A 24,641-nucleotide genomic window follows, 5' to 3' on the forward strand; every position below is an offset into this window, starting at 1 on the left:
TCCCGCGTCGAGGAAAAGTTGCGTTTTCCCTGCACTTAGGGCTTGAAAACGGAGAGCAAAAGTATCGGCAAACCAGTTATTCGAATTCGATCACAAATGAGACAGTCCTACTTTCACGCGGAGTTTTACACAAACGAGTTGGACCTACAAAAATGAGATTTCGTTTGAAATAAATTCCGGTCTTTGCCGAGAATTAAATTCTGGAAAGGCGTGTAACTTTCTATAGAGCGTAGAACCAGATCCAATGTCGAAACTGGAAAAATTCGAGGAATTAGATCGTGCAATGGTGTTAACACACGGACTGAAGTCCCAGAAGCCTCGATTTAGAACAAACCCGATCACCTTATAAGGATCACAACCTGATACACCAGATTATCGTTAGACGTTCCTTCCACGCGATTGAGTCTCCTCTTTCTCGAGTGAGAGTGACCCACTGACCTCTTCCTGCCTCTTTCTCTTTCTCTCTCGTTTTGCCTCTCTCTGGCCCTTTTCTCGTCAACGATTCCAGGAAATTACATGTGGAAAAACGGACCTGTTTACCGGTACGTAAGCGTTTCCTTATGGTCACGTTTCGTCGTAATCTTAGCTTCGACCTAGTAACTCAACCTTAGTTGACCTTACCTAGTAACCTGATAGGATTGTGCTAACCCGTGATGATCTAACATGAAATTAGCTCATCTTAGCGAGTCTAACTTAACCTGTTCACATTTATAGTGCTAGCCTGTGTTCATCTTCCAGAAGACAATAACATAATCTATTCTATCTTTGCTTAATTCAACCTAACCTATAAACTTGATGTAATTTATAGTCCTACCCTGTGTTCATCTCCCATAAGATAATAACATGATCTACTATATCTTTGCCTGATCTAACCTAACCTATAAATCTGATCAAATTGTGTAGTCTTACTTTGTGTTCACATCTCACAAGGTTATAACATAATCCACAGTATCTTTGCTTAATTTAACCTAACCTATAAACTTGATGTAATTTATAGTCCTACCCTGTGTTCACCTCCCACAAGATAATAACATGATCTACTATATCTTTGCCTGATCTAACCTAACCTATAAACCTGATCAAATTGAATAGTCTTACTTTGTGTTCACCTCTCACAATAATAACATAATCCACAGTATATTTGCTTGATTTAACCTAACCTATAAACTTCATGTAATTTGTAGTTCTACCCTGTGTTCATCTCCCACAAGATAATAACATGATCTACTATATCTTTGCCTGATCTAACCTAACCTACAAACCTGATCAAATTGTATAGTCTTACTTTGTGTTCACCTCTCACAAGGTAATAACATAATCCACAGTACCTTTGCTTAATTTAACCTAACCTTTAAATTTGATGTAATTTATAATCCTACCCTGTGTTCATCTTCCACAAGATAATAACATGATCTACTATATCTTTGTCTGATCTAACCTAACCTATAAACCTGATCAAATTGTGTAGTCTTATTTTGTGTTCACATCTCACAATAATAACATAATCCACAGTATATTTGCTTAATTTAACCTAACCTATAAACTTGATGTAACTTATAGTCCTACCCTGTGTTCATCTCCCACAAAATAATAACATGATCTACTATATCTTTGCCTAATCTAACCTAACCTAAAATACTGACCACATCTATAGTCCTATCCTGTAATCTCCCACAAAATAATCTACAATATCTTTGTCTAATATAACATAACCTAGAAACTTGATCTAATCTGTTATCCTCCTTTGTGTTAACCTGCCACAAAACCTAATCTTATCTCTCTTAACCTAATCCAATCTGAACTATAACCTAACGCAACTCGACGTACAACTCTTTCATCAAAATTTATTTGAAGTTAGGTTAGAATTTATATGAAGCTTAAATACGAATTTTCTTCTCGTGTTAACAGTCCAATAATTTTCAGCCACAAAATATCAAGACTTGAAAAGTAATTTAGCAGAAAATTATGACGAAATTGGAGGATACAGAAGATGAAATAGTAGCTTCGTCGTTTTACAAGTTATTTCGAAATACGTTTTCGTAAATATTGTCACGGTTCATTCCCCTCGAGCGTGAGTCGCAGACGTGCGAATTAGACGAGCAAGGTTCCGGAAATTAATGAGACGCGAATCCGCGTGGAAACGTGCAAAAATTTCGCGGTCGTGTCTCGTCCTTTCACATTCCGGCCACTTCTCGGGAAGTTTCGTAATTACGCGTGAAGAATTACGCGTAATGCCTATAAATTGCGAAATTTAAGATTCCCCTTTTTCTTTCTGGGCATTTCCCAGCTTTCGATTCGATTAATACGACACAGCAAATATTTTTTAGTTACGAGAACATTCATTCGTTCAAGACACATTTTATACATCATTTTTTAAACATAAATCAAGTACATTTTAACTGTAATTCTTGAATACAATTATGTTATGGGTTAGGTTATGTATCACGTGACCTAACCTTATTTGCCTCTGTTGCATCAATAAAAAAAATTAACTATGTAATGTACGTTATGGGTTTGTACCACGTGATAGGTTATGTACCACGTGACCTAACCTTACCTGTCTTTGGCGTATCAATAACAAAAATTAATTATTTAACGTACGTTAGGTGGTAGGTTATGTATCATGTGACCTAACCTTACATATCTCCCTTGTATCAATAATTAAAATTAATTATTTAACGTACGTTAGGTGGTAGGTTATGTATCATGTGACCTAACCTTACATATCTCCCTTGTATCAATAATTAAAATTAATTATTTAACGTACGTTAGGTGGTAGGTTATGTATCATGTGACCTAACCTTACATATCTCCCTTGTATCAATAATTAAAATTAATTATTTAACGTACGTTAGGTGGTAGGTTATGTATCATGTGACCTAACCTTACATATCTCCCTTGTATCAATAATTAAAATTAATTATGTACGTTATAAGTTAGGTCTTGTATCACGTGACCTAACCTCATTTGCCTCTGTTGCATCAATAAAGAAATTAATTATGTAATGTATCTTATGTGTTAGGTTATGTATCGCGTGACTTAACCTTATTTGTCTCTCACGCATCAATAACAAACATTACCTATTTAACTACACACGAATTGAATTTCAACGTTAATTTTCCTAATTCACTCTACGAACACCATGAGTTATACATCAAATATAAAAAATAAAAATTATTAATAATATTAATACTAGAAATATCACGATAAAAAAATTTATTTTAAACATTATTCACCCACCCCAAGCTACCTTTTCTATCGTACAAAAATTTCAGTTCGAAGAAATTCTCCAGGAGCTAAACCACCGACAATTTCTTGGTCGTCGAGAATTTTACGAGCGGGCCCAAGAACGAGTTTCGAGTAGATTCTTTTTGGAACGTGTCCGGTGAGTCGTACACGGATACGGTGTCTAACGGTTCACGTCGCCGAAATCGTGCGCGGCTCAACCACGGAATATTTACGAATCTCGATGTATCTAGCACGTTGTCGAGGGCCACGGCATTATTCGTCCGCTTCGGAATTCGATGACCCATTTCGAGAGGAATGAGCACCACGTGGCGCGCGCTTATGGGGGTCGAGACTATTGGCATCTCGGTTACGCCGGGACCCCACGTGCATCTCGCTGCATTCAGGGGTGGATCGATTATTGTTAAGTCGGAGGGGGGTGATTTCCTACCCTCGAGTTTTCGACGTCTCAGGGTAATTGTTACTAATTCGATGATTATTTATGGATACCTATTATTGATTTTATCCGTGCGATAGGGGTTGCTAATCCGTGCGTTGCTGCGGGGGGTGGAAAGTTTCTGTGGGAAACTAGGGGTAACACATGGTATCTTCATAAATTTGTTACTTCGTTTGGAACGTTTAGTGGAGACCCTAGGGTGCTGGGAACTCTGGCGACTAAGTTGGTACAAGCTTCTTCAAAAAGCCTAGGGAGTTTGGCTTTTGTAGGAAAAATAAGAATGTAGGTCTTTGGTACGATCTTAGGAAACCTAGTGACTCTAAGATGTGATCTTAGGAAGCTTAGTACAACTATCGTAACAAAATTTCTCTAAGTAGAATTATAATATAGGGGTCTCTCGTTATTGACTTTGAATATAATATTCAAGGTTCATTTTGTATTATAATTAACCTTTCGTCTAGTTGACGTGGACAGATAGCGACGACAGAAGTCCTAGAGACCCTAGGGGCCCTAGGGAACGTATATACTATCTATACCAAATTTCTTAGGGTCACAACCAGCTTCATATCAAACCCTTCCATTTCTATTCAGAAAAATTCCAATCCATATAGAAAAAAATTCCCTAGATGAATAAGCTAGACCACAGTAGAGACTCTAGGACCCTAGGGATCCTAGGGAACGTATATACTATCTATACCAAATTTCTTAGGGTCACAACCAGCTTCATATCAAACCCTTCCATTTCTATTCAGAAAAATTCCAATCCATATAGAAAAAAATTCCCTAGACGAATAAGCTAGACCACAGTAGAGACTCTAGGACCCTAGGGACCCTAGGGAACATACATACTATATATACCAAATTTCCTAGGGTCACAACTAGCTTCATATCAAACCCTTCCATTTCTATTAAAAAAAATTCCAATCCATATAGAAAAAAATTCCCTAGATGAATAAGCTAGACCACTGTAGAGACCCTAAGACCCTAAGGACCTTACGAAACGTAAACCTAAACCTGCCATTTGAATTAAAAAAAATTCCAATCCATATGCTACTCTAACACAAAAAGAAAAATTCCCTAGATAAATAACCTAAATCACAGTAGAGACTCTAAGACCCTAAGGGCCCTAGGGAAAGTATATATAATCAATACCAAATTTCCTAGGGTCACAACTAGCTTCATATCAAACCCTTCCATTTCTATTCAGAAGAATTCCAATCCATCTAGAAAAAAATTCCCTAGATAAATAACCTAAACCTTAATAACTCCTATCTCCAAGAAATGTACAATAATAAGAAGTATGACTCAGTACCAAGGATAATCCAAAAAAGGAAGTTCCCTAGAAACTATGATGTTGTATAGCAATCTCGTTAACGTGACGATGGAAAATGTCGCGAGATACGAGGTGTAACTTCTCAATAAACCGTGAATCACTCGCTGGGGGGAAAAAGCCGGAGGACCGTGACCCAGTTTCCGGGTCATCGGTACCGCGGCTACAAACGAAAACACAATGGTTCACCGCGTGCATCGCACCGACAATATAAGTGACGTATCGCGTTATTTAAAGCCGATGTATGTACTTGCAGCCAACAGACGTCACACGATGCAATAAACCCGACCGGGTACGATGAAAATAGCGTGCGATGAGAAAATGAACGTGACTGAACTTCTTCGTAACGGGAGAGAAAAAATAAAACAAAAACGATTATACAACGAACGCTGTACCATCGATACGTTCATCGGACGTTTCATTGATCGATAATTAGCTGTGTTGAACTATCGAGAGGTTACGAGCTTTAGTTAGGGACTTTAAGGACTTTTTTGGGAAATTAATTTATATCGTAATTTATGTGACGAAAGTATAATGCGGAGATGTGTTAGGTTAGGTTAGGTTAATTGTGTAATTAATTGGTTAGATTAATGGCTAGGTTAGATTAGGTTAATGATGTTATTAATTGGTTAGATTAATGGCTAGGTTAGATTAGGTTAATGATGTTATTCATTGGTTAGATTAATAGTATGGTTAGGTTAGGTTAATCTTGTAATTAATTAGTTAGATTAATGGCTAGGTTAGATTAGGTTAATGATGTTATTCACTGGTTAGATTAATGATATGGTTAGGTTAGGTTAATCTTGTAATTATTTGGTTAGATTAGTTCCTAGGTTAGGTTACGTTAATCTTGTAATTAATTGGTTAGATTAGTGCTTAGGTTAGGTTAAGTTAATCGTGTAATTAATTGGTTAGATTAATGGTTAGGTTAAGTTAGATTAATTATGTAAATAATTGGTTAGATTAGTGCTTAGGTTAGGTTAAGTTAATCTTGTAATTAATTGGTTAGATTAATGGCTAGGTTAGATTAGGTTAATGATGTTATTCATTGGTTAGAATAATGGTATGGTTAGGTTAAGTTAATGATGTTATTCATTGGTTAGATTAATGGTATGGTTAGGTTAGGTTAATCTTGTAATTAATTGGTTAGATTAATGGTTAGGTTAAGTTAGATTCATTATGTAAATAATTGGTTAGGTTAGTGCTTAGGTTAGGTTAAGTTAATCATGTAATTAATTTGTTAGATTAATGGTTAGGTTAAATTAGATTAATTATGTAAATAATTGGTTAGATTAGTGCTTAGGTTAGGTTAAGTTAATCGTGTAATTAATTGGTTAGATTAATAGTTAGATTAGGTTAGATTAATTATGTAATTAATAGGTTATATTGAAGGTTAGGTTAGGTTAGATTAATTACATAATTATGTTATATTAATTTATATCATTATTTATATGATAAAAGTATGACGTAGATTTAGATGTTAGATTTGATATAAATTTCTTTTCGCAAGAGTGAAAGAAATAATTCCCTAGGAATCACCATAGAAAGGGACTGAAACCCGCCTTAAAAATAGTTAAACGTCCGATTGTAGCAATAGCAAGTTTTTGTACGATGAACGATGTAATTGTGCCTCGAATGCACTGGTCTGCGGTAATTAAATAACCAGGTCACGGAGGTTGACAATTAAATATTGCGGGAAATAACTTGAGACGCCATAATTGCACGCCTCGATTTTGCGTATATACACGCGAAGGAAAAACCTGCAGTTTCTAAACTTTCGAACACATAAAAAATACTTGAAAATTTATGTAACAAACACAACAAAGTGAAGTACACTTCTAGCTGCTGAATATTTATCGACTGATAAAAACTTTTAAGTGTGACGTTACTTATACGTCTAACAACTTGGCAATTAAATACAGATACTAGAAAGTTCTGCAGTCCCTAGGTTCCGAAGAGCCGAAAGAAATCGAGCTAAATTCATAAACGGTTTCCGCGATAGATGCTTATCGGTTCCCACGTAGCCACGAAAGAAAACGGCCGATCAATCATCGCGAGGAAAAAAAGAATGCGATTCGAGAGAGGCTCGTTGCAGCCGAACAGATAACAACGAAACAGGAAAAAAAGACGATAAAACATCCGAGCAGATTAAAAACAAACAGCAACGAGTAGACAATAAAAACGTCCGAAGGGAGAGAACGCAGTCGAAAATCATTCGAAAATGGTGAAATTGCGCAACCTCGCCACGTATGGTGCAACATGGCGCAATCGATGACGAACATTCTACGGGGTCCTATGAGGCCGTACATTCTCGCTCTCTGTCCAACTTCATCGGCCTCGACCTGATTTCCACGCGAAAAAGAGAACACTCATTTCGAAAAAGGTAGCGTTTGATTTTCAATGAGGTGTCCACTTTCTAGGAACTTTGTATTTCACCAAATATAAAATTAGTTTGATATTTTTATATAATTTCCAAGACACAATGATTTTTAAAAAATTTATAGAGTATATGTAGATTTAAATAAAATTGAAAAAGACATGTCTACTTTTGTCCTTACTTTAAGACCTTCTAAGAGCCTGCTACATATTTCACCAAATGTAAAATCACTTTGATATTTTTATATAATTCAGAAGAACGACACAATGATTTTTTAAAAATTTATAGTGTATGTAGATTTAAATAAAATTGTAAAAGACGTGTCTACTTTTGTCCCCACTTTAAGACTTTCTAAGAACCTGCTACGTATTTCCCCAAAAGTAAAATTATTTTGGTATTTTTATATAATTGACAAAACTACATAATGAGTCTTAAAAAATTTGTAAAATGTATGTACAATTAAATAAAATTTAAAAAGATGTGTCTACTTTTGTCCCCATTTTAAGACTTTCTAAGAACCTGCTAGATATTTCCCCAAAAGTAAAATTATTTTGGTATTTTTATATAATTGACAAAACTACATAATGAGTCTTAAAAAATTTGTAAAATGTATGTACAATTAAATAAAATTGAAGAAGACGTGTCTACTTTTGCATGCACTTTATAAGAACCTGCTACATATTTCCCCAAATGTAAAATTACTTTGGTATTTTTATATAGTTTTCAAGAACACAATGATTTTTAAAAAAATTGTAGAGTTCACGTAGATTTAAATAAAGTTGAAAACGACATTAAATTAGAAGTTCAGTTTTCTTTATTCAGAGATTAAATATCCCTAGATTACATCACACGTATTTCCATCTTGATTTGAATGTCATTTTCGAGGGTTGTGCAATGGAAGAAATAGTAAGCAGTTTGCGTAACAATCTTTCTAGAGACTTCTGGAATATTTTATCGTATCTGGAATATTTTAGCCGCAGAATAAAACCATCAAATATAAATCATGGCGCATTTAATTTCCCTAGTAGATTCAATGTACGAGTTCCAGACGAAAATACTGAATTTTCCCAAAAAAGAAAAGTTTACCAAAGAAAATTTTCTTGAAGAAATTGGTGAAAGTGGATCAACGAACTTCCATTTCTAAATTTTGTCGCTTACGAAATGCACCTGACGGTAGGTTTTAAGAAAGAAAACACCAGGGGAAAGCAGAAGTGTGTCGACGCTCTAAAATTCCGCGTCCAAAAATACGGACGTCAAACTGGAGGAACGCATCGAGAACGGGGTTAAATTCTTCGGCAAATTTATTGGCTCCACCTACGCCTTATTATTTTCAGCAACAAACACCGAAATAATCGAAGCAAATTATTTATACACACTAGGTAGAAAAATTTCTAAATGAAAATAATTCGTATCAATAGTATACGAAATTTGTATAAATTTGAAATTGATAAAATTAGTAAATTTCGTAAAAGTTTAAGATGGATAAAAAGTCGCAGCCTCCAGAAACGTGGCTCGCACGATGTAACGCGGACGTCTTGCGCAACGTCTCGAAGAAAATGTGACAAACCTTCGACGGGGGTAGTGAACGGGGATGCAGGATCGTTGACGGTTGGCAGCACTGTGGTAGTAGTAGTAGCGGTGATGGTAGCCCGGTAATGATCTCCGTTGGTCTGTAGTCCTCGATGAAGGTCCAGATCCCAAAGCTGAAGCTCCTCGTTTCTGACAGCTGCACTTTCCGGCGTAGAGGGTTGAAAGTTGGGTGGCGGTGACAAGACTCCGCTGCTCGACACTTCCGGGCTCGATTCCTGCAGACTTCCTGTGTGCCTGTTGCCCCAGCGTCGCCGCACGCCGGCAATGGGCACACGGGGCACCGTCTGCAGCATCTCGCCAGCCTGCTCCGCCTTCTGGACCACCGTTTGCTGTTCCTTCGACTCCACCGTATCAATTTTCCTCGCCACTTCCGGTGAGAAAAGAGAGTATCTCGGCCAGCGTGTCTCGGCTATAGCAGGTTGCACAGGCGGAAATTGGTCGCGACTCGGTGTGTTTACGCGGAGGAGGCTGCCGCTAGCACGCTAGTCGTTGACCTCGATAATTCGTTCGTCGACCGAAATTGCGGCAAGGAATACGAGGTCAGGGCGAGAGCGCGAGGATCGATTCACTGTCAAGAGTCCATGGTCCCCGAGGTCTCACGCGTCATCCGTCTCATTTGGCCGCGTCGCTTTTCCTCGTGCCCCTCCTCCGAGATCGTGCGCGTAGACAGCAGCAGGAGCTCGACGGGAGACTACGATCGTCTTCGTTTCGCCTCGGTTGCTCTCGTTTCTCTTTCTCTCTCCCCTGCTCTCGGCTCCTCTAATGGCGGCCAAGCAGCCGCGGAGTGTCGGTCATCGAAGAAACGGGGTCACGATCGCGCAAAAGGGAACGCAGCGGGTGCGGGAGGTAGGGAGAGAGAAAGAGAGGACGCACGGCCGACACGGCCGGGCTCTGTCTCTCTCGGGCGCGCCGCGTCGTTCGGGTACGTCAACCAGCCGAGTAGCCGTGGTAGAAATGCATGATTTTCACTGGCGAAATTCTGCCGTCTGAGGCTGCGCACGATCGACGAACAACGGGCAGAAGTGCGCTCCTCGTATCGAGGTCACCAGCGGAACGCGTGCACGCTCGTTCGAGCGAGTCTCTTTCTTGTTCGCTCCACTTTTCCGATACGGGCGGCCACTCTTTCTCTCCTCGTTTTTCCCTGCTTCCACCCCCTCGCTCTTCGCGCGTGTCCTTTTCTCTTTCTACTTTCTCTCCGCACCGACGGGTATCACTGACGGCACCGAAACTGCGTCTTCCGGGCCTCGGAAGTGGCCGCTACGTTCTCGCGCACGTGTGCATCGTGTCGGGCGCAATACATAAACAAACCGCACGACGCGACGGTTACGTCACACTCGCAATCGGCGCGGGCACGCACACACGCGTGTCGGGAATTCCTTTGAACTACCGGCTTCGAACGTGCACAACAGATCTGCGCGCTTTACGACCGACCCGCTCCGCCTCCCTCGCTTGCATAGAGTGCGCCTCTTACGCATGCGCGGTACTCGATAGACGCTCTTTCGTCGACGGTCCGTCACTGACTGAACGCGTACGAGCTAACCGTGCAGGCACGAGGGTGCCCGCCAGGCTCCGATTTACCTCGACCGCCGGACACTCGACCAATCAGCGCGAGGCTCTCTCGCTACTTTCACTGTCGCGCGTACCCTGCACCCTAGGGTGCTCGTACCTGCGCACTGCGCATACGCGCTACTTCCTGCGCTCACGGTATAACCTCGAGGTTTTCCACCCACGATTTGCCGTTTTTCTTTTTTTACTATTTATTAACGTTTTTCCTTATACCTTACCATTTATAATCAAGTGCACGATCTGTACATACTTTTTTAAATATCTTAGCAACTTGTTTTCGAAAAGATTATGTAGGCGTAAAGCCTCGGCCGAACAGTTACCTTGACGACGGTACTGCATGTTTTCCGTGGAAACAGCAGCAATTGAAGATTTTCTGAAAAGCGTACGCCCACGAATTTCCTTGATGCAGATCGTGACCTTTGCAATCCAAGGAAATTGATTTTTCTACAGCACTCTGATTTTCGCAGCATGCCTCAAAGGGATTACGAGCGAAAAAGAAAGAAAATATTTATTTTTACACGGTATTGCATTTTCCGAAGAATTATTTATTGACTTCGAAAACATCGATCCTGCTTCATAAAAATTTCACGAGAAGATATATCCAGTTCTAAAATATACGTCGATTACTGAGAAAAGCACTTTGCCTTCTAAAATTACGACTCCCGAAAATAATACTTTATTCGCACGAAAGTTCATCGACTCCTATAAACAGCATTTTTACATATTGATTTCGAGAAACGAAGATTTTTCGCTAAAAAAAAAAGGAGAGGAATATTTATATCGATTCGACGAAGTACGGTTTCTGCATTTCCCTCGTTTTCCACCGAATTATCGTCGCCGATTCTTAATCATTGTCTTGACCTTTGACGCGCCTTTTTGTTGTTCACGTTTTTATCGCGGACTTGACCGTGCTTCGTAACACGAAACGATAAAGAGAGAAAAAGACACCGTATAATACGCATTCTTGTCCTATCGTTCTCGATCCTAATCCGAAAAACAGACCCTCGCTATGTCGCCGTTATTGTCAACAATTCTTTATTTTAATACTGTGGATGCTCAAAAGTAGAAGGTTTAAAATTTTACGAGTTTGTATTCTCTTAAATGAAACAGTCTGTAGAAGCATCAATATATCGCCGTTATTGTCAAAAATTTTTTATTTTAATACTGTGGATGCTCAAAATTAGAAGGTTTAAAATTTCATGAGTTTGCATTCTCTTAAATGAAACAGTCTGTAGAACCATCAATATGTCGCCGTTATTGTAAAAAATTTTTTATTTTAATACTGTGGATGCTCAAAAGTAGAAGGTTTAAAATTTGATGAGTTTGCATTCTCTTAAATGAAACAGTCTGTAGAACCATCAAGATCAAACGTATATCTCCGAGTTACACAGTCGAGGGGCACCCTTAAACAACTGGTGGGGGGTTGCTACCCTGGCCATGACGTCATCCACCTGTTACACCCTGAATAAATACACACTGACGCATGCGCTACACCTACACACCTGCTCGCATTAGCACACACGTATACGATAATCGGAGGAACACGGTGAATGTCGCGGATCAGTGATACACAATCCGTGACCCGTGACCTGTTTTCAATGGATCCACGAGTTTTCCACTAATTCAGTTCATGTGAATTCGGTTCAATGGAAATCGGCCAATTCGTGTTGTCGCATTCGATTCATATTCTTTGAGGCAGTACTTTAGTATAATACAATATGAAAGAAAATGCATTTTGTGCAACGAATTAGTTTAAAACGCCTCCATTTTGAAGGCTGATGGAAAGTTTTATACGTTCAGGTCCAGATGGATGTATTTACCCTATGTTATATGTACACTACCGTCCATAAGTATCCGGACACAAGCGAAATATGCATTCGCGTTGCATGAAAGTTATTCAAGTATCTGCAACAGTAACTAAAATCGATTTTTTTTCTGCGAAGGTCAGTTTTTCGATTGATAATTCTCGTTTGGAACTCATATCTCGATGGAAAAGAAGCTACAGACGAACTAAACCGAAACTGTCGAGTGCATCGCGTTACCTTAATTCTTATCTCCATTGAGGGAACCTAAACATCTACCAACAGTTTACAAACATTTGAAACATATCGAAGAACCCTCTGAATACGTTCTGCACCATAGAAATGAAACACAGTAGAAATGAAAATTTTTTTTAGAATCGAAAGCGTTTCATTGGATTCACAAATTTGGACTTTGTACTTCTGGACATGAATTTTACTTTCACACTTTCATTGTATAATTTGTACTTAAAAATTAATTCTATTACGTTATGACACCTCGAAAAAGATAATAATAATTATTACAAATGATATGATAACCCTAAATACCTTTCGTACAAAGTTCAACTGTGTTTTATGTAACGGAACCAAGTGTCCGAATATTTATGGAAGATAGTGTACATGTATGACACCTATATGCGCATATGATATAGGGTACTGTGTTTTCGACATTTATATCAAAAATTTATTTATAGAATTTTAATGATTGGCAAAGAACAGGGAAAGTATCAGAGGGTTAAGAAACGAACAAAGGGAGACTCGTACGTCAATGCGTTGCTCCACGAGGACGGAAGAAAGAGGGTGTGTGGGTGTCGCTTCCAGCCAGGGCTATCTGGGTGGGTCATGGCCAGAGAAACGAGGACAACCCTCGGTGATCCTGGCGAGCCTGGAAAAGTGGCTGAAAGTTCTAAACCTCCCGAAAACACCCTGGGTCAGCTGTGGTCATTATGTCGGTCAGGATTTCTCTTTCTAAAAATAACCGGGCCGAACGTCTGGTGGGTTCAACGACAGCCCGTCACGGAAATTGAAATTCTGACGAACGTTGACCGTAGTGCTTTTTCAAAACTTCTCTACACAATTAAGCAAAAGATCTGTGTGAAATATACAAGGTAATTACCTTGCAAAAATATAAGAAAATGGAATGTAACAGTACATTAAAGAATTTTTCAAAAATTCCCATCAGACATGTCACCGTCGTAAAACCGTTCATAGGTTTTCTAATCGGGATTTCATTCCTCGATCAAATTCTTCGAAGTAGGCTATCAATGGTTTATCTGGCAAAATTCCTCGCTCGAATGTAAATTCGTAAAACGATCGTTTGTGCGCAAAAGGAAGAGGATGAAGCGAGCGCTTGTTGTAGGCAGCACGCGATGCGTGACTAATGGCGGCGGCCATAAAAAGAATTATGCGAGATGTTAAGAATTCATTCAGAGAAGTCGAACGCATCAAAGTTGAACCGATAGTCGATTTAATAACAATCGGTCCAAGGTCGAACCGTTTCACTGCATTTCGTGCCAACCCTCTGTTACTATTCCTAAGTTCACGGTTAAAATCGTTAGGCTACCAGTTGCACCTAGTAATTATTCCTCTTTTAGTGAATTAAAGAATATTCAATTTCGTCATGAATTAATAATTTTTACATGGGTATGATCTTATTTTATGTTATGGGTACGAATCTTGATATGACCTAAACTAACCCCTAACCTATAATTTAACATGATATAACCCATAACCCCTAAAATATTTCCTGTATAAATATAAACCCCAAGGATACGAATACTACAAAAATCCCTAGATCGTCGATCCTTTTAAATCTTTTATTTATTCAAGCACGTGCATCGCGACAGTGCACGATATTAATAAACACGCTCGGAATCAGAGAAGGCTGGGCCGTGCCCGACGAAAGGTAAAATCAATGACGTAAAATCAGCTCTTTTAACGGCTCGTGGCTCGTAAACAGTGGCACGAGGTCATCGTGATTAAGGCTCGGCTCGTGAACGACGTTAAACGATCCGGCGAGGTCGCACAGGCGTTGCGGTGCCTGTTTCCTCGTTGCCCGCCACACGGCCAAAGATCTTTGACCAGCGATGCACGTATCATCGACCTCTGTTCTCGTTTGTGGGCCAAAGCTTTCTTGCTCGATTCAAGAACGAGCGTTCGATTCGATTTCATTTAGAGTGACGATTCAAGTTGACGAGTCCCCGGGAAAGAGTGATGCAGTTGTAACATATTTACCTTCAACCGGTGACGCAGGATCAATATGACCCCATCCGTTACTTTAATCCCACTTCACTCGTGTTTCACTCTCCACTGCACTTATCTTTAAAACCGAATTCGTAAATCGAAAAATTCAATTCGTGATTTGACGAGTACACAAAGAATGTTAATTAATCGTTTTAATTTCACCAACGCGCGTAACACTTGTAACCGAATCCGCGTCTAAAATGTCATCCAGAAAGAGACAGCGATGCATCATCGAAGCAGAACGAGAACCTTGAGGAGCATAATCGTTAGTCACCGATAATATTGCTAACGACTGAGCGCATATATTTGCGTATCAAAAGAGAGGGAAAAAAAAGTCGTCACCGGTGCTCTTGACACTCGGTCACCTTTCCGCCATTGCACAATCGTCATCGATGTCTCTGCGCCGTGTTTTCACCTTGCTTTGATCCTGCTCGATTTGCAGAGCGTGGGAACACCACATTTTTAACCATGCCCCCGCTAATTGCCTTCAAGTACGATTTAATCGTACACATTTGCATTCATACATTTTCTACCGCGTTCGAGCGCACCCGATACTCTTATCTTGATCGTTTTATTCCTACGCCTATTTTCCTTCGAGGATGATTTTTTATCGGGGAACCTTCGTTTCCGCTTGGAGCGAGTAACAGGTGCAGGCGTTAGAAATATGTGGATTATCTTTAATTAAACCTATATAAGTACAAATTCCAGCGAAAGTTTCCATGAAACAGATGGACCTGTTCAAAACGAGGGACCATGAGAAACGTTGTGTTCTTCAATTAACCTGACTGGACCTAACCTAACTCCTTGAACTATGACTTGTCAGATGCGTCAGTCAGAACTAATTACATCTCCAATATTAAAACAGACAACAAAATTTGAAATGTTACGTCGACCTTTGACTATGCAAATTATAATTGGACTTGAACTCCAAATTGAAGCATACTAAAAATTCGAGTAAGATCACGACCGAAGTCGTTAAAATAGTGCAAGAGGTTAAGAACGCCAGTAACGGCCCTAACATCCCCATCGAATCAGTGGTCAGTTCGGCGTATCGAATGTCCGGCCCCAAGAACGCAGTGTACACAAGCGTCGAAGCCTTGAACTTGAACCCGAAGCGGACAGAAGCCGCGCACGGTCATCCCGGCTCTAGGTTGATCCGGGTCAGGTGTGCCTCGCCACGGGCCTCTGAATCGAGGTTAGGGCTGGATTTCCGTTTACCCCGGTCTACCTGTGGTCCTTGGACGAATTGCACGGATGACCCCCAGCCATTCCAGAAACGGCGCGCACGCGCCCTCGCGATTCTGGAAACGGGACAGCTGCTCTGTTCCGCTTCCTTCGCTCCCCTTTATTCCCCGCGACCCTCCACCCTGTCTGGCCTATGTCGACCTTGGCCCGTCTTCAGGTGGCTCTACAGAACAGCCACGCTTTTGTCAGGGCCGATACGGGACTTCCCCATATCCTTCCACGAAACGTGGCTTCTCCTTTAGGGCACACGTTTTGCATTTGGCCAACGGGTTTCTTACATCTTGCCGGTTAAGTGCAGTCGTTGTAAATGCAGTAGGTGCAGTTCTTACGGTTTTTCATGAGAAGATTTTTTAGTCTGATATAGTTTCAACGATGCAATTTTTTTTTGGATGATTCTGAGAATTCTTAATCTGATTAACGAACCATGGTCCAGTTAATAGTAGGTCACTTTTGAGTCATATGTCACGTGCCAAGAAAATTGCAGTCGTCGTAAATGCAGTAGGTGCAGTTCTTACGGTTTTTCATGAGAAGATTTTTATTTTTTTAGTTTGATATAGTTTCAACGATGTAATTTCCTTTTGGATGATTCTGAGAATTCTTAATCTGATTAACGAACCATGGTCCAGTTAATAGTAGGTCACTTTTGAGTCATATGTCACGTGCCAAGAAAATGTAGTCATCACAGATAAGTATAGTACGAGTACGACGCAATATAACATTGGCCCTAACATAAGCTGAAAATCTGTCTTCCATATAAGTATAAATACCTGCAGGTCTAGATATAAATATCTATATCAAAATATTTAAATCCTAGAAAGGTTTAACGTTCTATGTACATGAGATAAAGACGAAGTTCAGCGAAAAGGAAATCCAGGAAAAAGAGTGACAGAGTCCCTGACCGCTGAGCCTACCACATCCTCGTGCCTCCGCAATTACGTATTGTGTACCTCCACACCGAAAGTAATCTCAAGACACACGAGAACGTAAACGATCATTAGCGACCTCCGATTATATTCTATGACTAATCGCGAATGTTCTTCGTAGCGAAATATAGAATTTCGACTCTGAGGATTTATTACGCTTTCTGATAGTTTATTACACTTTTGAGGGATGTGATTAAGTTTACGAAATTTAAATCTTGACGTGAGTTGACTGAGGAGATTTTTAGGTATGTTTCAAGAAATAGTTTTAACAAGAATTAATTCTAGTTTTAACAAGAATTCTAGTTTCAACAAGAATTAATTCTAGTCTTATCTCAAGAATTAATTCTAATCGAAGTTTCAATTAAGGATTAGTGATCTTGAAAACTAATTATAGAAGCTTGATCTAATTCTACTACGAGAAACTATAAAAAATTTAAAACTCGAATTTCCTCAGATATTATGCTTTTCTCTATGTTTGTGGACCTGTAGGTATTTTTACGGGAATAAAGTTGAAACGAAGATTCTATAAAATCCAGTTGTCGTTTGTCGACCAGCAGAACACGCGAACCAGGCAGCGAGTCGGAATGACTGGTAAAAATACCGGTCGAGTGAGTAATTCCGTGGAAGAGCGACGAGTTCGAAAAAGAGGGAACGCGATGACAAAAGAAAACGTGAGTTGATCGGTTGCACATGCGCCGAACGGCCTTGAACAATCGCCTGGTCTTCCGAGCGACTTTTCGATCACTTCCTTCGAGAAATATAAACTTGTAACACCAAAATAAATCTAATGTATTTAATGTCCGATATTTTTAAGCGAAAGAGATGAAAATTTAAGCGAGAGATAAAAATATAAGCGAAGAAACGAATGTAAGTTAAAGATATCGAATACGCCGCCATCTTTGTTTGGACGTCGAGTCGACATCGCGTGAAATGGTTTCGTTTTATGATTGTTATTATTCTGCCGGTAATCTACGCTTCTGAAACGCAGACAGCAGTCTGTCGGTGTCTCTGATGTTCGGTCGGCAACGCAAGAGGAAACCGGACACGATTACAGAATGAAGTGAAGCTTCGTTGAACACCACGAGGTCTCGGCCACGCATCAGGGCTCGTTTCTATTTCTATTTTCGTCTTTCTACATCACCACCCTCGCTCTCCCACTTTTTTCCTCCGCTATGTTCACTCATTATTTAATTTTACTTCTGAATTACAAAAATGTAATTATTTCGTTTAAAATTCTTGTGGAAATATGAGAATGGTTTTGAACCAGGTATCTACCTGAATAAATCACTATTTGCTACCGTGACGATTCAGTACTCAAAGTACTTATAGTACCTGCTTCTAAAACGAGAAACGAGAAGATGAAACCTTGAATATTATATAAAACTCTCACACAGTTAACGCCATTTTCTCCAAGACCACACAGTGGTTCGATTTCCTCAATATCCACAAAGAGACAATACTCTGATTAAAAATTCCAAATTGAACAATTTAACAAATTTCGATCTGCATAAAATCAAACCCATCCTTTCAGATCCGCAAAAAGGCAAGAGAAGAAAGAAGGTTCTCTCACATGGTATACGAAAAATGCAAATAATCCCGGCAATGCGTCTTTTGTCGAAGGACCTTCTGGCGGCTTGCAAGTCCGTCTCGAAATTACCATAACAAAAATGCTCTAATTGCTGCAACGACCCCTGGCCGGTCAAAAAAACCCTCTTTTCAGAACAAAAGCTTTTACACGCGAACAGGTAAACTCGATTTGAGTGGCCATTTTGAGATCGCAAATCGATACATGTGCTTTTTTTATTAAATATTCAGTTTCCATTTCAATTAACTCGCTATTATTTTTTGGCAATTTTGAAATTTGACAATTGTACAAATTTTTGGAAGTCAAGGTTGTAAGTTAGGTTAGGTCTTTGGTCTCAAATCGTAGACGATTTGAGTAGCCATTTTGAGAACACAAATCGATACATGTGCTTTTTTTATTAAATATTCAGTTTCCATTTCAGTTAACACGCTATTATTTTTTTGGCAATTTTGAAATTTGACAATTGTACAAATTTTTGGAAGTGAAAGTTGTAAGTTAGGTTAGGTCTTTGGTCTCAAATCGTAGACTCGATTTGAGTGGCCATTTTGAGAACGCAAATCGATACATGTGCTTTTTTTAATTAAATATTCAGTTTCCATTTCAGTTAACTCGCTATTATTTTTTGGCAATTTTGAAATTTGACAATTGTCCAAATTTTTGGAAGTCAAGGTCGAAAGTTAGGTTAGGTTGAAGGTTGTAAATTAGATTAAGTTGAAGGTTGTAAGTTAGGTTAGGTTTTTGGTCTTGCGATGTTTAGAAGATGAATTTCTGGGCACCCAAGGTTTAGAAAAAGAAATACAAGTTTTAATTGGCCGTCACGGCCGGTTAATTGGTAATTTCTCTCACGCTCGTGAAGCGTCTCACGCGGATTTCTGCTTTGTCAGTCATCCCTCTTTCTGCCGGCCAGAAAAGAACCTCATTGTCTACATGACCAGGAAATAGAGAACCCTCTGCCCCTCTTCGAGAACAAGGGTCCTAATTCAAGGAACGTGTGAACTTTCGCTAAGGTTTTTTAATAAAAATTACAATTAATTAAAATTGGTCAAATACTTTAAGAAGGGATGGTAGACAAAAGAAGTTTAATTCTGTTGGAAACATTTATATTTTTTCTTTCGAGGACAAAAAATTCCATTTCCATCATTTTACGACCTTGGACTGGGTGCTAACTCGCGATACTTAGGCATTCTATTTTTGTAGAATTCGTGTTCGCAGCCAGTTGGCCTAAACTCGTATACCTGAGGGCAACCGTGACATTCCAGGGGAGATTAGATTACTTGCATCCTTTCAGGATCAAAAATGCGAACGATTCCACGAAACGTCCTTTCAAAATTCCGGACAAAGACCTCAGAAAAATTTAACTTATCAAGCTTATAAATTTCCCCTTATACTTATTCCTAGTAATTATCTAAACAATCTATTCTAATAATAATTCCTAATTATCTAAGTAATCTATCCCTCCTAATTATCAAAATAATCTATCCCTCCTAATCTAAAATATTTGAACTTAAAATCCCGCAACCTGACCTCCCACATTTCCCATCGCACCGGAAGTACCGTTTACCGAATGTGTGTCAATACCCGCCAGTGTAAAGGGTTGGAAGTAAACAGAACTGGGTAAATTTGTAGGTGCAACGTTTCCTAAGGCCTTCTCGGTATTTATTAAGGAAACTCGAAGTTGAGCGAACTTTCCTCTGGCGCGTTACCGTTAGCTCAGTGATCCTCCTTTCTTCGAGTCTCGGTTTTTCCCTTTCGAGACCTAGGTTTCACCTGTACAGGTAGATATTCTTTTTTGTCGACGAATGCGCGCCATCGACCTGGGACACGTGATCCTTTATTCGCTGTCGTTGACTTCTGAATAGAAGCCTGAATTGATTCAAATCGTGTTTGGAAACTTGATTCTGATCGGGATATTGGGGTTATTAGATTACTAGGATGCTCATTTCTTGCACCTCTTTATTCTGCCGAAACCCCAAGATTGCGTAAGAGAATAATACTGGGTTATACTAAACGTTCTAGGCTTGTTTGTACTGTGAATATGAACTTCATCAGAGGGTCTAGAATTATTTATCAGACCATTGTTGCCAAACTGGTTTACAACCACATTAGAAAAACCGTTTCTCCTATTTCATTTAAAGTTGGTACCTTAATTGTACATCGCAATGCGAGAGCTGAATGTTAGAGATGCTAAGAGGCAGGTAGAAAAGCTATGATCGCAACAGATGTTCGACCCATGACATTTCATAGCTGCAGCAACTGAGGACCAACGGCAGTTGGGGCATTTCCCGGGGCTTTTTGCGATCGAACCAGCAATTATCCAACACACCACGTGGTTTCAGAAGGATTCGCGTGGCGCGACCTGCATTCCGCGTTTAGCATTCCTTCCTTGACATCTCGTCGCTCCTCCTCATCCCTCTGTGTTTCTCACGGAGAACGCCCAAGGCCGGCAGCGTGGGCGCGGAAGGCACACCCGAGCATGCTAATACACGACCCTGATCACCAATCGACGCGATGACGTTGCTCGTTAAGCCTTGCACACCGGGTGGTCGAAAAATAACGTTGGAAAAATATACACTCTCATTTCTTTGCTTTCAAACACAAGTATACTTCAAAACTCACTTGCAAGGTCTTCTATCGCTATCTTCTTATCGTTCTTAAATTTTCATATATGTTCACTGATGTTATCCTTCATCGAGAGCATCCTTTGCAGAGATTAGCTCAGAAATGATTTATCAGATAAAATTTTAGGTCTTGCAAAGTGTCCACATTTAAAGTCACCCGATATGTAACTGCAGCAAGGCACTAATTCCAGATGCTGCGCATAATTTTGCTTCTACGCGTCTCTCAAGATCAGCGGACGATTTAGGTATAAGGAAAATGGTGTACGTCTCAAGGTTGCAACGAAGAATGAAACAAAACTATCCCTGTTCTGACATAAGGTTTGAGACAAATACGGTTGCCAGAAACATCAAATTTTAACAGTCTGATTATTGTGTAAGTTTAGACGGGATGAAAGAAGATTATCAATACAGATGGATGCACGGGAGAATGAATTCTGCAGCGTTGAAGGTCGAATGTGGGCGATGGAGATGACGAAACATATGGGATGACGAATTTATCCCATCTCGTTGCACAAGTATGCAACAGTGACGTAGGCCTCCAAAAATATTATTACGGTAAAAAGACTGGTGAAGCTTAGTCCAAAGGACCTAGAATCCTAGCTTCGATATTCTACAATATTCTTGACATAATACTGAAACTTTGTTTGGACTTGTAGTCTGCGCATTCTTAAGTTGCTCTGGAAGAACCCCTTGATGCAAAGTTTTCCCCCACAAAAGTACCTCACATGAAATACCATCTCAAAGCACCCAGACTTAAAAGAACCTTCCGCGATAAATTTTACAAAACAAGATTTTACAAAATCATGATCACAAAATCAAATTGACATCCAAAGGCGCCAAATCCGTAATTATCGGCGAGAAGAAATTCAAGGCCCATTAGAGGCGCACGCAATGACGTCACCGGGTTCCAATTTTGTTTTCTTTCGAGCCACCACATTTTTCTACCGCATTTTTATCCTGCTTAATTATAACCTTGTCCACAGTATATTTTTAACCCGGTACCACGATTATATCAGAGAGAAATAATAATCGTGCAACGAGACCTTATTGTTTTTATCATTATTATTATCAGTGTAATCGTCGCGAGGGTTCTCACAGTTTCAAATGGAACTATCTGTCGCGCAGGGGGATATTAAAGATTGTTTACACGAGCATGGTAATAAAGGAGTAATAACAAGGCTGTCTTCCTGGAAACATTTTTCTGTACGAAGAGGGAAAACCGCATTCGCTTTCTAACAGCCAGTGGTAATTTCAATATTTTGAATAATTGTTTCCTTATAAGACTTGTTCGACTAGGTTTCGATCGTCAAGGTAAATTCCGTAAATTTTGTTCGTAATTCCGTATTGAATTATAGTTTGAAACTTGGTCGAAACCAAAGTAATGAGACGAGTATAAAAAAAATGAGTGCGAGAACTTTTCAAATTTAAGAAAAACGCGCCAGATATTAAAACAATTTTGTCTGAAAACAGTGACGTAAACAGTAAATAGTAAGAACGTTTTATGACACCATGCATGATAATTCCACACGTCGTAATTCCATGCGCCGTACTCCTACGCGCTGTAATTACACGCACCATAATTCCACGCGTTGTAATTCCACGCGTTATTAATTCCATGCGTCGTAATTCCACGCGCCGTAGTTCCACGCGTTGTAATTCCACGCACCATAATTCTACGCGTCGTAATTCCACGCGTCGTAATTCCACGCGTTATTAATTCCACGCGTCGTAATTTCATACGCCGTAATTCCTCGCGCCGTACTTCTATGCGCTGTAATTCCACGCACCATAATTCTACGCATTGTAATTCCACGCGTTATTAATTCCACGCGTTGTAATTCCATGCGTCGTAATTCTACGCGTCGGAGTTCCACGCATTGTAATTCCACGCGTCTTAGTTCCACGCGTCGTAATTCCATACACCGTAATTCCTCGCGGTGTAATACTACGCGCCGTACTTCTACGCGTTGTAATTCCATGCACCATAATTCTACGCGTCGTAATTCCACGCGTTATTAATTCCACGCGTCGTAATTTCATACGCCGTAATTCCTCACGCCGTACTTCTATGCGCTGTAATTCCACGCACCATAATTCTACGCATTGTAATTCCACGCGTTATTAATTCCACGTGTTGCAATTCCATGCGTCGTAGTCCCACGTGTCGTAGTTCCACGCGTTATTAATTCCACATGTCATAACTCCACGCATCGTAATTCCCCGTGCTGCAATATCACGCACAGCAATCTCTTCGCAGCAAGAAAAGTCCAAGCAGCTGTAATAAGGGTGTTTGAAGCGACTCCGCAAAAACGACATAAAAAAATCTATATCAACGTTGTATGACCTCAGCGCTATATTGATGCGAATTTATTTTGAATAAAAAAATTAATTTTGCCAAATATCTGATTCTTTTTCTGTTATTTAAAAAAGTTTCATTATTTCTCCGACATACTGTGTACACTGACCTGTGCGATGAACGCAAGATGGCCAGAATGGCGGTCACGAGTGATCAGGTCGGGTCATGGTCATTGGCCCTACGATTACCAATTCCGCCCGGAAATTCCGTCCTAAAGACAATTTGGCTACCTAATTTTGATCTAACCGTTTCCACAATTCTTCGCTATTTAAAATAGAAACACACTTCGATCCTAACCTCTAAAGATTTCAAAGCAAGAATATTAACCCTTTATACTCATCAAGCAGTCTGGAATCTAGAAAATATTCTAACTGTAGTAGTAATTGGATAAATTTGATCCAGTTCGCGCAACAGTTTAAACGGATGAATGGTTTTTCAACAGAAATACGTGAAATCGAGGCAAGAACGAAGAAAGGAGCAAAGAAAAGGTAAAAGCTGGATCATTAGAAGCATCACTGACCTAATACGTCACGCGTAAAGGCCAGCCATGACGCGTGCTGGAGATCGCACGGATCGGGTCAAGGTTGCATACTTTACAACAGTTTGCAGTTTCCACCGGGGGAAATGGGGAAAATAGGGCACCGGTGACGAAAGCAACACGTTAATACCAGGCCGTGACGACAGCGAAAGGACGACGCGCTCGGTGAAGCCTGCAGCGCTATCTAACGCCACTTAACCATAACCTCCTGAAACCCTGGAACTTTCCAATTCTAATTTTCAACGCTTTGATGTCTTCTTCAATTCGCATTACTACGTAACTTTCCAGCATTGCAATTTACAGTCCGTAACAAATTAGATCTACGACGAACAGCTACTAGCTTAGGTGCTTTGGACGAAGTTAGAACTGAAGGTTAGATGCACTGAACGACTTTTTCATAAATTTCACGTCAGATATTTCCTTAAATTTATTTTCAGTATGTACAAGTTTTCCTTGTGAAATTTAAGTTCAGTTTAATTGCAATTTACACGCGTTGCAGCCATGTACTTTGTATTGATTTCATCTACTTCATCAGTACCTGTTACTCTAACATGTGGATAGAAAAAGTGCTGCATCGGTACAAAGATTGAACTCGCAAGGTCGTATTTTGTTGCTTCTTTGACCTTTCAGATGTAAACGTTGCTTCCGTCGCAGAGATACTTCTGACGTAGATTCAGTTAACATCAATTAACGTGCACGTCAATTTACAAGGTGTAAAATGTGTAACCTTTAAGGGACGTATGGGGTCCACGCGTCATGGTTGGCCTTTACAAGTGACCGAGGATGCT

The 24,641-nt window shown here is 39.8% G+C and overlaps 1 protein-coding gene across 6 annotated transcripts in view; it reads right to left on the reverse strand.

The window, feature by feature from the left end:
* Ecr (ecdysone receptor) overlaps positions 1 to 24,641 on the reverse strand; it is a 153,605-nt gene that overhangs the window by 18,157 nt on the left and 110,807 nt on the right. For 2 of the 6 annotated variants that reach the window (XM_076540913.1, XM_076540912.1), the window contains exon 1: positions 8,957 to 9,272. The exons of the other annotated variants lie outside the window; for them this stretch is intronic. In XM_076540913.1, coding sequence (XP_076397028.1) covers positions 8,957 to 9,272 — 316 coding nt within the window. Of the gene's footprint in view, positions 1 to 8,956; positions 9,273 to 24,641 lie in introns of those variants that run through there. 6 annotated transcript variants of the gene reach the window in all.

This window comes from Megachile rotundata, chromosome 16 (assembly GCF_050947335.1).
Source record: "Megachile rotundata isolate GNS110a chromosome 16, iyMegRotu1, whole genome shotgun sequence".
Classification (NCBI taxonomy): domain Eukaryota; kingdom Metazoa; phylum Arthropoda; class Insecta; order Hymenoptera; family Megachilidae; genus Megachile; species Megachile rotundata.